This window comes from Acanthochromis polyacanthus, chromosome 2, assembly GCF_021347895.1.
Source record: "Acanthochromis polyacanthus isolate Apoly-LR-REF ecotype Palm Island chromosome 2, KAUST_Apoly_ChrSc, whole genome shotgun sequence".
NCBI classification, from domain to species: domain Eukaryota; kingdom Metazoa; phylum Chordata; class Actinopteri; family Pomacentridae; genus Acanthochromis; species Acanthochromis polyacanthus.
In genome coordinates, this window is record NC_067114.1 from 43,154,938 (window position 1) to 43,171,183 (window position 16,246).

At 38.6% G+C, this 16,246-nt stretch overlaps 1 protein-coding gene, 1 long non-coding RNA gene and 2 other non-coding genes across 7 annotated transcripts in view; all 4 read right to left on the reverse strand.

Moving 5' to 3' along the window:
• LOC110963054 (uncharacterized) overlaps positions 1 to 3,954 on the reverse strand; it is a 92,454-nt gene extending 88,500 nt beyond the window's left edge. For 2 of the 3 annotated variants that reach the window (XR_007940609.1, XR_002596483.2), the window contains exons 1-4: positions 3,822 to 3,954; positions 3,404 to 3,489; positions 2,954 to 3,044; positions 1,812 to 1,915 (exon numbers count right to left, since the gene is read on the reverse strand). This is a non-coding gene — a long non-coding RNA (uncharacterized LOC110963054). Of the gene's footprint in view, positions 1 to 1,811; positions 1,916 to 2,953; positions 3,050 to 3,403; positions 3,490 to 3,821 lie in introns of all 3 variants that reach the window. The other variant, XR_007940610.1, reaches the window with a different exon arrangement.
• LOC127533013 (small nucleolar RNA SNORD67) lies at positions 2,013 to 2,126 on the reverse strand. Its single transcript, XR_007940619.1, has one exon. It is a non-coding gene; the product is annotated as a small nucleolar RNA SNORD67 (small nucleolar RNA).
• LOC127533012 (small nucleolar RNA SNORD67) lies at positions 3,230 to 3,343 on the reverse strand. Its single transcript, XR_007940618.1, has one exon. It is a non-coding gene; the product is annotated as a small nucleolar RNA SNORD67 (small nucleolar RNA).
• Positions 3,955 to 5,932: 1,978 nt separating the features above from the next.
• lrp4 (low density lipoprotein receptor-related protein 4) overlaps positions 5,933 to 16,246 on the reverse strand; it is a 151,219-nt gene continuing 140,905 nt past the window's right edge. For both annotated transcript variants that reach the window (XM_022211235.2, XM_022211234.2), the window contains exons 33-38: positions 14,747 to 14,860; positions 13,269 to 13,380; positions 12,716 to 12,777; positions 11,288 to 11,375; positions 11,035 to 11,176; positions 5,933 to 8,936 (exon numbers count right to left, since the gene is read on the reverse strand). In XM_022211235.2, coding sequence (XP_022066927.1) covers positions 8,595 to 8,936; positions 11,035 to 11,176; positions 11,288 to 11,375; positions 12,716 to 12,777; positions 13,269 to 13,380; positions 14,747 to 14,860 — 860 coding nt within the window. In that variant the 3' untranslated portion in view covers positions 5,933 to 8,594. The remainder of the gene's footprint in view (positions 8,937 to 11,034; positions 11,177 to 11,287; positions 11,376 to 12,715; positions 12,778 to 13,268; positions 13,381 to 14,746; positions 14,861 to 16,246) is intronic.

Sequence of the window (16,246 nt, forward strand, 5' to 3'; positions counted from 1 at the left end):
AACAGAGCATCTGCCGGCGCGAGGAAGCTGTTGAATTATAAATAGAAATCTACTAAGTTATTAACACGGCAAGAAAAAGAAATTAATGTGCCGGACGGATAGCGCAGCAAGTGCTGACTCACTGAAAATGTTTTCAGACTGTATATTACTGCTGCCCAGAGGATGACTGAGCAGCTCTGCCTTTAAACTGACTGTTCTGAATCAAACTTCCAGCCTGTTTCATTTTAAACAATCTGGTCAAAGACTGTAACAAGCTGTTCTATTCAATGATAACTCTACTGCTGTCGACTTCTAAATGGATTATGTCTAAAAGTTGTCTGGTTCTGCTTTAATTCTCTCATATGAAGTTTTTTTGCATCTTTGGACTTCAGTGGCCTTACAATGTGGGTCCAAAACAAAGGTATGAACTTTTTTGATATATTAAAAAGAACAGTGTGACATCTGTATACAGTTCTCAATAAATTCTATGCTTTGACCCAGATCATTTCATGGGGGAGGCTGTTCTAGACCTAGAAAGGTGAAGCTATGACCATTTTCTCTCCTGTTTAACTAGTGGACTTGTATGCTCCAACCCTCTGACAGCTGGGGACAAAAATCACACTAGGTATTGTACAGAGGTCTGTCAGAGGAAGTCCACAGCTTCTCTGATCACAAAGTGAGAAATGTCACAATGTAGCCTGTGGGAAAACTCTTTTATCCCCCCCAATTTTTTGTTAACAGAAGCCAGGTGGGCACCAAAATAGAGTCAGGTTTACGAGTTAGAATGTCATGGTACAGAGTGTGTCTTTAGTTCAACATAAAAAAAAAGTTTAAAAAGTTACATTTTGTCATAATTTGAAAAATGTAAACATTCAGGGGCCAAAATTCGTACAGGCATCAAGTGCAACATCAATGTCCTTAATGTTCCATTCCACAATGGGGCCCTGCAGACTCTACTATAAATAAATAAATGTCCATTGTAACAAATTCAAAATTTAATTAACAATTGAACCCTGAAATTAAATGATAAAAATCTTCCACACACACAAGCAACCATCACTTTCCAGAAGTATGAAATTGGTTCCTGACAGTCTGTAGAACTGCACCTTTTTTTCATAATTATAATTTCATAATTATTTTCACAATTAATAGAGTATAACTATCAGTAGACTGCAACTTGGTTCAGCTGTGTGGCTACACAATACATTTAATAGTTTTCGAACAACAATGGATGATTTTCAAATTTCAATGATCAAAGCTGAGGAATAAGCAAAATTAAACTTTGCATCATTACAGAGGAGATTCATTGTTGGTTTTGGTATTTTCATTGGATTTATTGGATATAAAAGAACAGAAACATTACTAGTCAAACAAAAAGGTGTGGATTGTATTCATTTGAAACAACAATCACAATAGGAGGCATTAAGCAACAATGCTGCTGCAAAACAATGACCAGGGAGTTGCTTTGGTGGAACATTTGTACACAGGGAGGTAAGCAGTGGCATTAAAACAGCTCCGTCACCAACACATACAAGCAGCCTGTCCTATTTTATTATCCAAGTCCTCTGCAAAACTTAATTTTCAGCATGAAGGCTGCTGCTCAAACGTGGCTGCCATCCTATAACTAAGGAGACTTTGAAAACAGTAAGACACAAATAGTGAAAGGAAAGGAGAAAGTGGCATGAAATGTGCAGTGGAAATACTGACTTGTACTCTAAATCTATATCTGGTGAGTTGGACTATAAATACAATGACTCACAAAAGACGACAAATCCAGAAAAAATAAATATCGACTTCATTTTCTAAAAAAAAAAAAAGCTGTTTGTGCTCACCGGGTCTCAGATGTTAGTCTTTCCACTCGCTGAAAGCAAGCATTTTGGTTGTCATGTTCACAATGGCTCATACATCCTGCAGAACAAACGCCCCCATCTCCAGGCTGACAAAGGAGGAAAGAATAAAGACACAGTTGCAGGTCAGAAAGTGACGAGAAAACCTTTCAGCATTCACCCAGTGTGTTTTCTGTCAGCTGGGGAGGCCACTCAGATGGCCCCTGTGCACATGTTGGTGTCACCACGGCTCTTCAGGACAGGATCGCTGTGCCACTGCAATCAGCAACCTGCCTTATTGTGCAACTCATCACTGTCACCTCCCCAGCAGCTGTTTGAAACACTATATGGCCGATCAAAACATCTTGGATGGTCAGGACATTTCAATTTGTGTATTCACAAACCCACAACACCCATGTTTGTTTTCACGACATTTGCAAAACTGAAAATTACACAAACAGGATGATATCAAGGTGAACTTTAACCGAGCAAACGAGATCAGAAATGTTCTCTGCAGCTGATTTTTGGAGTGTTAGATGGATTTCTGAGAGATGCACAAGACACCAGTAAAGCAGTGTAGGATTGTGTTGCACTCACTGTTGCCCATTTTAAATTTTGGTTGCTCAGCCGATTGACAACATTTGCAGTGCTTGCTATATGACTGAATGCTGTACACAAGTGGCCTCAGTCTCAGGGGTTTTGCTTGACAAGTCAGCAGAGCTCAGCACTGCCTAGTCGGCACCAAAAGTTAGTTGATTATGGGAAAACCCCAGAGCAGATTTTAAAAACAGGATAATTCCCCTTATGTCCTGAGAAAGGTACTTGCCAATATCTTCAATGTGGAGAGGTTAAAGAAAGCTGACTGAGTCTAACTGGCTCATCTAATGGTAAGCAGCTGTATTAAGCAGTCATATCTAATAAGCTCAGCAGATGGTCAGAATTTCTAGATGGTCAATAAGCTAACTGACAAATGTGTTTTTGTAAAACCTAATGGAGCCAAAACAAGTTGATGAACTGAAGCCAATGAAAAATTGATGCAATTAGACTACATGACAGATTGTTTAACCGTTTGTGGCAGATGTGATGTTTCAGAAAATAGTTCTCCTACAGCACATCAAGAAACACAACGGAGGCATGAAGATGCTCACCTTCAGATAATAGAGCTGAAAATGCAGTTTGAGAGAGTCTAGAGGGAAGCTTGTGAAACGCCACAGCATGACATTCTTTCACTTGCAGATGCTAGACTTGCCAAAAACACAAAGAAATAAGAAACAAGGTATTAATAGAGAAAAAAACACATTTCACATTCATAAATATACATCATGGCTGAACAATAATTCAACATTATAGCTTTCAGCAGAACCATGTGTAGCATAATGCATAGGGGGAAAAAAACACATAAAACTCTTCTAAAGGTGGGAATGGGTGAATCAGATGGCCCCTGTGCACAGTGTGTGTCCTCAGGTGGGGTCGGATTGAGGTGCTGATGCCACTGCAGCAGACACCCCAACTGATTAGTGCAACTCATCACTCTCACGCCCAGCTCCCCTTTGAGCTCACTTGCAGGATGTAGAGGTGCCTGCGAGGTTAATGGTTACCTCGTGTTCACGTATCAGATCACCAGGTGGTTCATCGACGCGGTATCATCCGCCATTATTTCTTATTCGGGTCTTTAATTCCACTGCTGTGAGGAGAAAATAAAAAGCATTCAGATTAGCCATAAACACAAGCAGACAACGTGGCCAGGCGTAATGAGGCCTATAAACTGTTAAATATTTAAATTTTATAGGCTAAACTGGCCTACGCGACATTAAAATAAAGTGGAACATTTCTTTTCAAACTTGCAAACAGCAGAAACGTAGGTTTAAAGTTTAAAATTAGCATTAACAAACCGAGCTAGCTTAACTGTTAGCCGTTTAGCTACGTTAGCGTGTAGCATTCGTTTGAGTGTCTTAAAGTGCAACACTGTTTGTCCTGAAAACAAAACAAAGCCAGAAACACACGAGACAGCCTTACAAACACGTGCTGGTTTCCAGTTTAACGCCTCCATGTTTGCTTTCTTGCTCGTCGTAGCATTTCTTGTAGCCAAACCGGAAAGACGCTCGTCTCATTTTAAACAAGCGCGTCTGTACAGATGATGCTGTTTGGCTCAAACGCCGTAAAGAAGGTGAACGCTGATTGGACAATGGAAATGATTTTCCTACTGAACAACCAATGAAAAGTTGGATAGCTATCACATGAGCAAAATCATTTTACTGAATGGAACACTTCGGCACACTTTCAGAAAATTTAAAGAATTACATTTAATAATTACATTTCAAAATTAGCTCGTTTCTGTCTCATAGATTACTTTTCATCCTACTTAAATTTTAAGCATAATTTTAATATTTTATTTGAGATTTCTTACTTCCTGTCTCTGTGTTATGCAAATATTAAAGCACACAGAAAATACGATTTTTTTCTACATTTTGTGTACTCACTGCAGCTGTCTGTATCCTTCCAATGTATATTTTTATTTCAGCGACATTGCTATCTACTCAATGTATTATTCTTAATAAATTAATTTATTTCTCTGTCGTGAGAATTTTGCTCCATTTGTGGCAAACTTTAGTTCACTTTCAAATGTGCTCTTTTACTCACATCTATAATTGTACATAGTGCTTAAACAATTATTTTCTCTTTGTTTTAACCTGTTAAACCCTTTTTGAATGCATGCATGTTTGTAAGTAGTATTTTAAGAGCAAAGGAAATAAGTCAGAGGTAAATTTTTATCTTTGTGCACACACACTTGGCCAATAAGATGATTGTGATTCTGACATATTAAGCAGGGGTTTGGGATCCTCCTGCAGGGTATTTTGAGAATCAAACACATCATTTCCTGCATTCTAGTGGTTTGTTTTGTTTTGTTTTTTTGTTGCACCAATTCATGACTTTTCTGCCTCAATCTGTGGTGGAAAACACAAACACCAGGCACATTGAGTAATATACAAGTTATGACTGATACATGTTCTCCTTCATGTTTTTATTGGGGCTGGAACATGCATGTGTTCTAAATACTAAGGCAGACGTATCCCATGCATTCCCCTAGAAACACACACCTATACACATACAGATCCTGGATATTTTATTACTGTAATTAAATGCAGTTGTATTCCTAATGAAGACACAATGAAGCAAGCCAAAGGTGCTTATAGAGTGTGGTAGTTGAGGATTAATGGTGCCCCCGTATCCACTGTAACAACCCTTGCTGTAATTATTTTAAGGCTGAAAGCATCCATTGTGTTGCTTTGGTTTTATCACAACGTGGCAGTAAAGTTCATGATGTTTTCTGTTGCTGGATAAAGCTTGAGTACATCAGTAAACAGATGCATTTTCAAGTATTATTAGTTCAGATGACATAAAATGCTTTTGTACATAGTGTGTCTGTCTTCAGCTGTGTGAATGGTATCATTGTGTTTTTATGTTATACGTTGGTGGAATCCGTCTGTTTTTTAGATCTTTGTGGCTCAGATTTGAGGTCCACATCCTAAACAGCTCTTGGCAGGCCATGGACGCTGCTGGATTCCTCCTCGCTGCAGGCACTTAAAATTTAAGCATTATTAAAAGTTATGCACTTTACCTATTAAGTCATTTCATAATGTAATTCTTTTACTGCTGTGGTCTGTTCTGTATACACTACAATTCAATTTGGCTTGTCCTGAATAATCATCCTTTTTCTGTTGCTCTAAGTGTTCCCCTTTTGTGGAGCTTTTATGTTATCCACTGGGTCTAAGGATGGATGTTGTTGTACAGAAAAATCCCTCTAAACCTAATTTTCTTCAAGCATTATGAATGACCTGAAGACAAACTCCATGATTATACATTTTATTGAATAAATGAGCTTGATATGCTTCACGTATCTCCGATTATGCCTTTAAAGAATTCCAAAAACTAATTTTAACGTTGGATGACTCGGCTTTATGCCTCCAAAACCCTGATTCTGTGATTACATCTCGCCTTATATTGTTCTGACTGTAATTATCAGCAAAAAGCAGCCATTTGCATCTCCTTTATTGCTATATGATCAGTGTCTAATGAGGAGCAAGTTTGTCTAAGAGCAATAAGCGCATAGATGAGCGAGTCAAAGGTTTCATTGAAATGCAAATGCAATTTTATATTAAAAGATAGCAAAGGGATAATTCACTATATCACACAACACAGCTTGTTAGTACTGCCATGGAAATACATATACAGTCTTTTCATATTTACACATCAAGTGACAACCAAACAAAAAAAAATCATAAATACCTCTTTTTGTTAACTTTACAACAGCTATACGTGACCAGTATTTCAGAAGATAAAAGAGCACTATTAAATAACTGGCATCTTCCCTATCATTTACAAGGCTTGGAAACACAGTGGTTAAAATAAATCCAGCAAAAAAACAAAACAAAAAAAAGTTCTTCTCCAGTGAGTAAAATTAATACAAGTCTAGAAACGGTCATGAAATCCCTTTGTACAAAAGACTATACAACTTAATCAACGCAATATCAACAGAAATGTTTGCTTATATCCACATGATAAAATCTGTACAGTTTTTAGCATTCCTGCAGCAGAGTTGGAGGGACTGTGAGCCAGGAGAAGTGGATACCGGGTCGCTGTGATGCTCTGGAGGCCTACCGTCAACCAACCGTCAGAGACTGTAGTTTTTGTAGCTGCCAAGACCCTCTTTCATTGGCCTCAGTGCTTCGTCTAGCAGCAAATCAGCAACGTTGCTGAGCTTGTAGCAGATACTTCAAAATACACGGTTCTAGAACGTCTAACAGATATATTTGTCAATAGAGCAATATAGTATTTCCTCGTACCATGTTTGAAACAGACAGAATGGTACTCTAAAGTTAAAGCAATGCGCGATATCTTTACTTGAATTAAATTCGTTTTTCAGTAAGTTGTCAGTGATATACGTCTAAACTAGAACCCTCACTGTCTGATGGGTCAGACATGCACAGTGTTTCTAAGTTACCCATTAGTTAGACTGTACTGTGGCAGATTCTGTGAGTGCACCTTTGCATTACAGACTTAAGAGTAGATGGATCAAATTACCAAAGAATTTTTTTTTTTTAAAGTTCTCATTGACCTCTGGTACTGTTTGGCCGAGCAGATACTTTTGGTTCTATGTGCCAAGTTTTTGATATATTCGCCTCTGAAGCTGTTCCAATAAAACAGAGCCAAAGTGAAACTAATCTAATCCAAAATCACACCAGCCTTTGTGGTGATGCAAATATATATAAATCTAACCGGTTCTCTACTTTATAAACTGCAGTGGCAATAATAATACATTTAAAAAGAAACAACCGTGTAAAACAGTTGTTCATCTAATATTTCCATTTGAAGCAGACTTTAAAAAATATCCTCTATTACCAGCTTATAATAAATCTCAGCAAGAAAGCTGGAAAGTGGATAACACTGATTAAAACAATACATGCATCTGCAAAGAAAAAAGAGATGAGAATATCTGTCTTATCGAGCACAATAATTAATTGTTGCTGAATTTTTTTTTTACATAAAGAGCTTCAAATTCTAACATTAAGTGCTACAGTATGTAAATTATCTGAACGGTAAGCATCAGGAACATGCTTCTTTTTCTGGTATGTTTTTGGGGCGGACCAATGAACGACCAGAAAAATCCTAGAAGTGTATTTATAATATCTTGGTAAATAGAACCACAACCATCTGCGTGGCTGAAACAGCAGCAGCGGTCGGTGAGAAAAAGTCTCGTACATTTTAAAACCTCTAAGAAAAATAAATATTATAGCTGAAGGAGGAAAAAGAATGAAATGTTTGGCACTTAGGCTGTTACTTCATCGAGGCTTCTTCTACTATGCCCAAGGATCAGCAAGGATAGAATTACAACTTTAAACAAAAAACAAAAAAAACAAAAGGCTCCTTTCAGGTTACTTTTGCAGAGAGCAAATGGACTTCTGCAACCGACTGAGACTTCCTGTTACAGTAATTTCTTGTTTGATCCGTTGGAGGTCGTAAAATAAGGAATCAGAAGTAAATGTCGTCGCTGAGGTCTCCGAAACAAAACATCCCAAACTGAAGATAACTCTGTATTGAAGTGTAAATGGAGAAAGAAACATGGAGACTCTGTGAAGCCCCACCCTTTGGCACTGTCATAAATACAACTCTTGAATAATCTGGTCCTGCTGCACAAAACCGGAACACTCTCAATCATTCTCTGAAAAGTCAGCAAACCCACTCCACAAGTAAAAAAAAAAACTGTTCATAAATAGAGTTCATAAAGACATGAGTGGCATTAGAGAGAGAGAGAGAGCGGCGCGTTTACATCATCCAGGGAGTATGTCGTTTTAGCTTCGTCCAAAAAAAGAAAAGTTCACAAAAAATAAAGGTGAAGTAGCACACAGAGAAGCGCACCGAGTCCTTTAAAAGGCTCCACGTAACGCTCGGGTCTCTCTGTTCACTTCCTCCCCAGAGTCCTTTTGCTTTCTTATTCCAGCGTGCTCCTTAGTTTATCATTGTTGCCTACAGGCAGCAGCACTGAGGCTGCTGCTGAGAGGACTGTACTGCATGTGTGCACAAGTAGGACGGAGCCCCAGTTTCAGAGACAGAAGTTTTGTTTTATGGGAGCTTAGTTGTGTCTAACCAGATTCATATGTACCGTTAGTTTACATATGTTACTGCGTTTGTACCTATTTCGTCTTGTGTTTGTACCAGCTCTAAATACGGGTGTGTTTATTAGATAATGGTGGCTGAGATAAAGCATGGCGGAGGGCGGCAGGGACTCCCTCACACTTCGCTCTCGGTGGAGGGTTTGCGTATGGAGGTCCAGCCGGTGTCGGGGAGGCTGTGCTGGGCGTGACGCTGCGGGGTGATGGCCGAGGGGGTCAGGGTGGTTATGGAGGAGCACTCGGACGCCTCCTCCTGCAGGAGCTGCTCCGTCTCGCCGTCGTCTAGCGAGGCGCTGCTGGCCTGCAGGGACACGGTGTCCGTACGCATGCAGGTGTGCAGGCCGCCTCGGGACGGCTTGATCTGTTTTAGGTCGTCCCAGTAAAGCTCGTCATTGGACAGGAGACACACGCCCTCCACGATGCGGATCTTCTCCTTGGTGTAGCCTCCGTCCACTCCCCCCTGAACACGGAGACACAGTTAGTGTATCAGAGTGGCGGCATTTAAAGGGAAAATCCACCCTCGCTTTCAGTTCAGGCCTGAAACATGACTCAGCTCTCCTTTTTTCTTTATTACATGCCTGTTTCTTTCCTCCTTTCATCCTTCCCTATCCTACAATTTTACAGAAAAATGTAACTTTCTTAATGCTGGCATCAGCTGCATATAAATAAAAAAAAACTTGAAACCTGCTAAAGGTGGACTTCCCTCGTGGATTAATCAACTTCACAACACTCCCAAACAAAAATGTCACCTTCAAACACAACCCATGCCCCAGTTGGCTTGTTTTTAATAATGCTGTGCTTTCTCCTGGAGTTAGTTTTTCATTTTAGGATTAAGGTGCTACAGGTACATAATTACCGTAAACAAAAAACAGCAGCCTGTGTAATTGGGGGTAAAATCCACTGAATGTTTAATGGCCTAAGAACAGTTAGAAAGTGTTATTTTTTTCAGGACAAATACAGCAACAGCTGCATATTATTTTCTATTACAGCCCAGTCACACAGTTTGAAGTATTTTAGAGGACGGCTGGTGTGATGGGTTGCAATTAACAGAGAATTGGATTTACCTTTAGCTCAAAAGGTTCAATTAAAGAAAAACTGGACATCCTTGACTTTGATGATTGGGGAAAAAGCTCTTTGGGCAAAAAGCAACATCTTTTGTCCAGTGAACTACTAGGGCTTCAGGGAAATGTACTTTTGAGTTTAACCATCTGAACCCCAAAGCTGCCAGTGGGTTTGAAAGTTCCTTACCAGAGCCAGATACTGTTACAACAGAAACAATCGCGGTACTTTCAGCTTTCCGACATTTCTTCACCTACTCATCTATGATGTGCGGTCCACTCAGGAAACCTAAAATTGTGATATTTCATCAAATCCACATGTATCCTATTGGTCTTATTTTAAAAATGGACAAAAATAAACTATTTGCTTTAACCCGATTCTGCCAAAATCAAAAAATTCTGCACTCATCACCGCAAATGATGAGCCATGAGTGACTCAGCCACAAGAAAGAAAGCACTGACAAAAATGCTGTTCAGTTGAACATATGAAAAAATGTCCAATATAAATAGTAAAATATCTACAGTATAGTAGGTAGAGTTACCATTATTTCCAGTATCTGTGGGCGCTTGGAAAAATATTGGACATGTTGTAAAACAACTACCCAAGAAATTCAACTTTTGTTTTTCTGTGGTCATGATTAATGGAATGGTGTTATAATGCACAAAAGATAGCTTTGAGTTCCCTCTGCGTCTAGCCATGGTTGTGCTAATTCAATAAAAGTGCAGGACTTTATACTGCAGTGAAAAATGAGCCCACAGAGAGAAAAAAAAAGTGATACAAACAGAAAATGTTCAGAAACTGTTAGAGTTCAGAGGGTTAAGAAGTGTTTTGGAGTTCTAGCATAGTGGCTATTAACTATTTGCACTGTTCCCTTGGTTGTTTATGGTAATTTTGGAGCTGTATTATTGATTTGAGAATGAAATAATTCAGATTATTGCTGATACATGTAGCACCTTAAAAAAACATTCATTAAGATTCTTTGCCTCTTAAAATGTAATTTTCACCAAAAAAACCCTGATAAGTAGTCGAAACACAGACATGCTGCTGATCACAGAGTTCTCAAACTGCACCAAAGAAGGATGTCATTCATTTTGGAAAGCAGTTTGCATGCAGTGAAAGACAGCAGAAATGAAGGGAAATCAAAAAAACAACTCGGTTAGAGAGGAAAAAGCCCCACCATGCAGTGTAACTACCTCTCCACGGAACAAGTGGGTCAAAAGATAAAGGGAGAGAGGGAGTTGTAGGGATGAGAGTGCTGCAGTGAAGGAAGAGAGGGTGAAGAGAAGATGAGCGCCGGCAGGTCTGTGACCGACTCCGGTTACAATATTTCAGCACAATCGCTCTAAGCAGAGACAAACAGTTTGTCTCTGCGGTTACCCACGAAACAGCTACATAATCTGTGATCATCCTCTGAAAATATCATGGATTCACCTTAAATCCATTCATCTATTAAGCAGAAAAACATCAGTGGCTTCTACTGCGTCCAGACGGTTTGTTACCTCTTTCTTATATCGAAGCTGGTTGTAAATCGGAGGCTTCTGCGACGTCTCGATCTTCACCTCTTGTGTGGACGTCCGGTAGGAGGGGTTACTGTAGGTCAGGTTGCTCACTCCAGGGTCAGCAAACTTTGACTTTTTATGTCTGTCGGGACACAGGAAAATAACACCGTGTGGTTTTTAGAGCTGAACTATTATTGACTGTGTATCAAATGTAGGTACTTCTACCCAGTTCAGTGTCAAACAGGATACTGACCTGTAAATAATCAAAGCAGCAATGAGGATCAGAATGGCCAGGATGGTCAGAACTCCACCGATCACGTAGCTGATATGAAGTCCTTCTCCTACAACAGATAGGAAACATGTCAAAGGCAAATATGTCTGCAGGATAGTCCTAAAGCTTTGCTTCAAAGAACCTTTCAATTTCAGAAAATGTTGTTGTTGATTTTAGTTTCATGTCGGATCAGAGATTGTTCTGAGAGAGTTTGCCTCAATTATCAGGTCTATGTAGGACAGAAGATAGTGTTGTAAAAGACTTCCATATTTACAACTGAAAGATGTCAAAGGAAACAGTCTCTGTAATGTTGAAATTAAACAAAGATAGTCCTCAAACTTTGAGAGTTCTATGACTGCAGGGTTGATCCTGTGAGGATTAATATATTGTGTATTTATATTTATTAAAAACCACTATAAAATCAACCTTTAAAAAGAGTTTTTCATTAATTTTGCTGTTGGTTTGGATTATTTTTTTTTGCTGAGTGTTTATTTTATTTTTTTAATTGTCATATTGTGAAGCTGTGTTTCTCAAAATTTCTACATAAATAAAGTTTTATTAATAAAATATTATACCCTTTAATCACTTTGTTTTTTTAAAGTCATATAGATGAACTTTCAGAATAGCTTGTGGGTTGATATGAATGACATTTACAAGTTGGAAACTGTACACTGTATATAAAAGAGGGATGTAAATGTTCCACCATGACGCCTCCCATTGCTTTGTAAACTACTGTTTGCATGTGCCTGTCATCATTTTGTCCTGGATCTGACTGAGAAGTCCAGGACACTCTGCAGGCCCTAAAGCTTGCTGTATTTTATCGTCCATTTTCCTCCAAATAAGACCATAATTTATTAAATTAACATCGTGCTGTATTCAAAATGTCTTCAAACTAGTACCTGGGACTATAAACTCATTAGGAAAATGTTTACTGAGGTAAAAGATCCAGGAAGAAGTTGATTAATTTTTCTCCTTTGTGAAACCAGAGGAGTCGCCCTCTGCTGGCTGAAGCAGGTTTAAGGTACTTTCTGCAGTTTTACCTTTCATATCCATCTTTTATCCACAGATATTTACTGCAACTTCCATAAACATTACTGAAGCTTAATTATAAGCAGTAAGAAACCCTCCAAAACTGTTTGTTCTATCCATCCTTAAGCAATTACCAACTGTGCATAAAACAAAATGTATGAAAATTTGATTTCTGTTCATAGTTCCTGGATAGACAGTAAATACATGGTGTCAGCAAGATGCTAAACCGCGAACGTCACACACTTGTCCCTGGACAAATGGATAAAATGAATGCATGGCCTTTTATACAGTCAGTTAGATGGTAAATGTAAACTCCCCAAAGTTCCTTGAAGACCACATATAGTGTACAAACTGATGAGGAGCAAAAGCTTTCATACTGACCGTGAGGAGCCGTAACCACGGTGTTCAAGCAGCCTTCAACATTTAGGTTCTTGTCAGTGCAGCTGTAAAAAGGGGAAATAAACCCAGATTCAGAAAATAAATACAATGCAGCACAGCGTGGCACAGGAGACTTAACATTACTTGTATGGGTTTTATGTAGTCAAAGCCATTACGTAGGGTTTAGTGAATTGAATATAACTGCTTTTAGAGCCTTAGGGAAGAGTATGAGAGCTGCTGTTTTAAAGCAGTTTGAAAAGATCTGAGTTTTTTACTGCTCCTCTATGAGATGAGAAAGTTCTACAACCTCTTAGGTGCATAAAAAGCCAATTATTGCTTCTAGAGTAGAAAAGAAGAACACAAAACTGAACATCTCAACGGCATGCTGCTGTTTGAAACTGTTCGTGCGTTTAGTTTCAAAGCAGTGATGGAGCGAGGACATCTACTTCTCTATTCCTCAGTGGAACAATGAGGAAGCTCTCAGAGATATGTTCAAGAGACATATCATTTATGTTTAGTTTGATCATGAGGAAGTCAAAAGAGCAAACAGGCGTACTTGACCAGGGAGGGTCCTCTGTGTGGAGAATCTGTTGGACCTTTGGGGATCTTGTTGGGGACGGGGGTGCTGCTGGTTCCTCTGGCAGGAGAAGTTGGGATGTAACCTGAAACTGATAAACACATGCAGACGAGAACCTCAGTGTGCAGGAATATGCTTGAAGATGGTGTTATTTTAGATATTCTGTTAAAATCTGCAATAATAACCATCTCAGTTCTGTGCAATACTTAAATATCACTCAGAATATGTGTTCTTGTTGCTAGTCCACTTGTGTTTTTATAGAGCTAGAATGTTTTATAGCGGATATTGTTGATACACGTAGGGAGTGGCTCTTTAAATTTCATTGCACTTTGTAATGACAATAAAGGCTTTCTATTCTTTCTATTCTATTCTTTTCCTTTTTGAATTTGTGCATGTAAACCATCTCTGTCGTGGAAGCTCAGTGAGGTTGAGGGAGGCTGAGGAGGCAGACACAGAGAGACACACTGAAGACTCAGATGACTTTGGTTGTGATTAAGGTTTTCTGATATCAGGAGAAGTGACACCGACAGAGCAGCAGTACATGCAGGCAATGCCAGCATCAGCTCTGAGCATTCTCTCTGATCTTCAGGTTTATATTATAGTTGGGAGAAGGTCAGATTTAGACTACAGACCAATATGGAGACAACTTGTCTGCTTAGTCACATCAGAATAGACAATATCTACCTCTGCCTGTTGAAAGATAATTTGGGATGACATCAGCTAACAGCTGCAAGGAAATGCCTTAGAAAGTGGAAAGAGCAACTTTTCCTTCACAATCTCGATTTCCAAAACCAGGGTAAGCCACCTCACTTCTGTGCAATACTGAACTACAACTCACAATACAAACATACACTAAGGTTCAAAAGTTTGGGGTCACTTGGAAATGTCCTTAGTTTTCAAAGAAAAGCAATTTTTTTCCAATGAAGATAACATTAAATGAATCAGAAATACAGTCCAGACATTGCTAATGTGGTAAATGACTGTTCTAGCTGGAAACGGCTGATTTTAATGGAATATCTCCATAGGGGTACAGAGGAACATTTCCAGCAACCATCACCCCTGTGTTCTAATGCTACATTGTGTTAGCTAATGCTGTTGAAAGGCTCATTGATGATTAGAAAACCCTTGTGCAGTTATGTTAGCACATGAATAAAAGTGTGAGTTTTCATGGAGAACATGACATTGCCTGGGTGACCCTGAAAGACAGTGCATATATTTCATTGTATTTTCTGTAATGGCAATAAAGGCTTGCTATTTCTATTCTATTTATTTATTTTTTAAGCTGACATATTTGTGGCCAAGATAATCCTACTGTCCTACTAAGAACTTCAAAAAAATCTGTGCTAACCACAGTTGCACAATTCCTGATGCCATTCACTCAAGTGACTCAAACTATCCTTCAAAAACTCAGCATAACCCATACACACACATACTGCACAATCACAGATGCCACCTACTTGTTGAACAGGGTCGCCCATCTGGTTCATCAGGGCAGGCGCACACAAAACTGTTGGTCTTAGCAAAGCAGAGGTGAGTGCAGCCGCCGTTATTTACCCCACAGAGGTTGGTACCTGAATTAAAGGAGAGGACACATTCACAACTACACAACTACTCTGAGGGCTTTACCTGAGATCAGGGAGAGTTTGGTTCATTTGATCAGATGAGAACAATGAGATTTTAATTTAACTGCCACCAAATAGTGACAGTGGAGAAAAAGAAGGTCTCGGCCTTCTTAAACACAACTGTGATGCAATTTGAAACAAATTGAAATGCAATTCAACCTGATTACCAGAGGCTATCTCAAGCAAAACCATTGTTCCATTTATCAGAGTACATTTAATGTGCTCAAACAAATCCATTATGCCTAGCTAATTGACATTTAAGCGAATGGAATTACATTTCTTTACAGGACGCTCTCAGCATAAACTTTAATCATACCCAAGAAAAGGTTACTTAACTGAGGCTAACCAGCCATGTGAGCGGTCATATTGACACACCAATTATACAGCACTGACAATATTTCATACACCATGTCAGCTTGTGCTGCTTCAGGACTTTGGTAATCAAAGCAAGGTGAGTTTATTCATAGAGCACATTTCAACCATTTAATGTGCTTTAAATCAAACACAAAAAGCATCAAGACGAATATAAAATTTAAAATACATTTCAATTTCAGTTAAATAGTGAATAAAAACAATAAGACAATAGGAAAGTAAACGTAAAAGTGCAGTTTAAGATATTTAAAAGCCTCAGATTTGGACTGGTAAAAGGAAAACAGAAAAGTCTTCAGCCTTGATCTAAAAGATATAGACAAAAATCTGTGCAACATTAATACTTCTCTATCAGTATTTTTACTCACAAAACAGCAACACTATTGATATGTGCAATAATTGTACTTTCATCCAGAGGAATTTGGACAATCAAAGCAGTATTTAAGTATATGTCTGGTTATTTTTACATTTTTCTACTGTAATATCAGCATTTCTTGATGTAAAATCTCTACTCAAGAATCTGTGCAGTAGTATTATTGTACTTGTATAGAAATGTGGAATATTGTTATTTTCCAGCGGAATCTATGCAATATCTGTACTTCCACATATGGAGGAATCTGTGCAATCTGTACAAGTACAGCAGTAATTATGCATATTTTTTGTTTTTATATTATAATAACTCTATTTTATGTATTTATGTAGCAGCCTTAAGAACAGCGTTCACGAGGTGCTTTGACAGTAAAAACATGCAAACACAGAGACAATCAAGCCAGACATAAGGAGAAAAGGCAGAGCAGTTGAATAAAGCAAATAACAAAAATGCTAATAAGTTAAATGAATTATTCGCTAGATTAGAACGTATATCAAGCAAAGGAACTAAGCAGTTTAAAAACTGAAGAATAAGACTGAAGATCAAACATTATATTTTCATAATCTTTTATCTGCGCTGCTTCTCTGCATTCATAT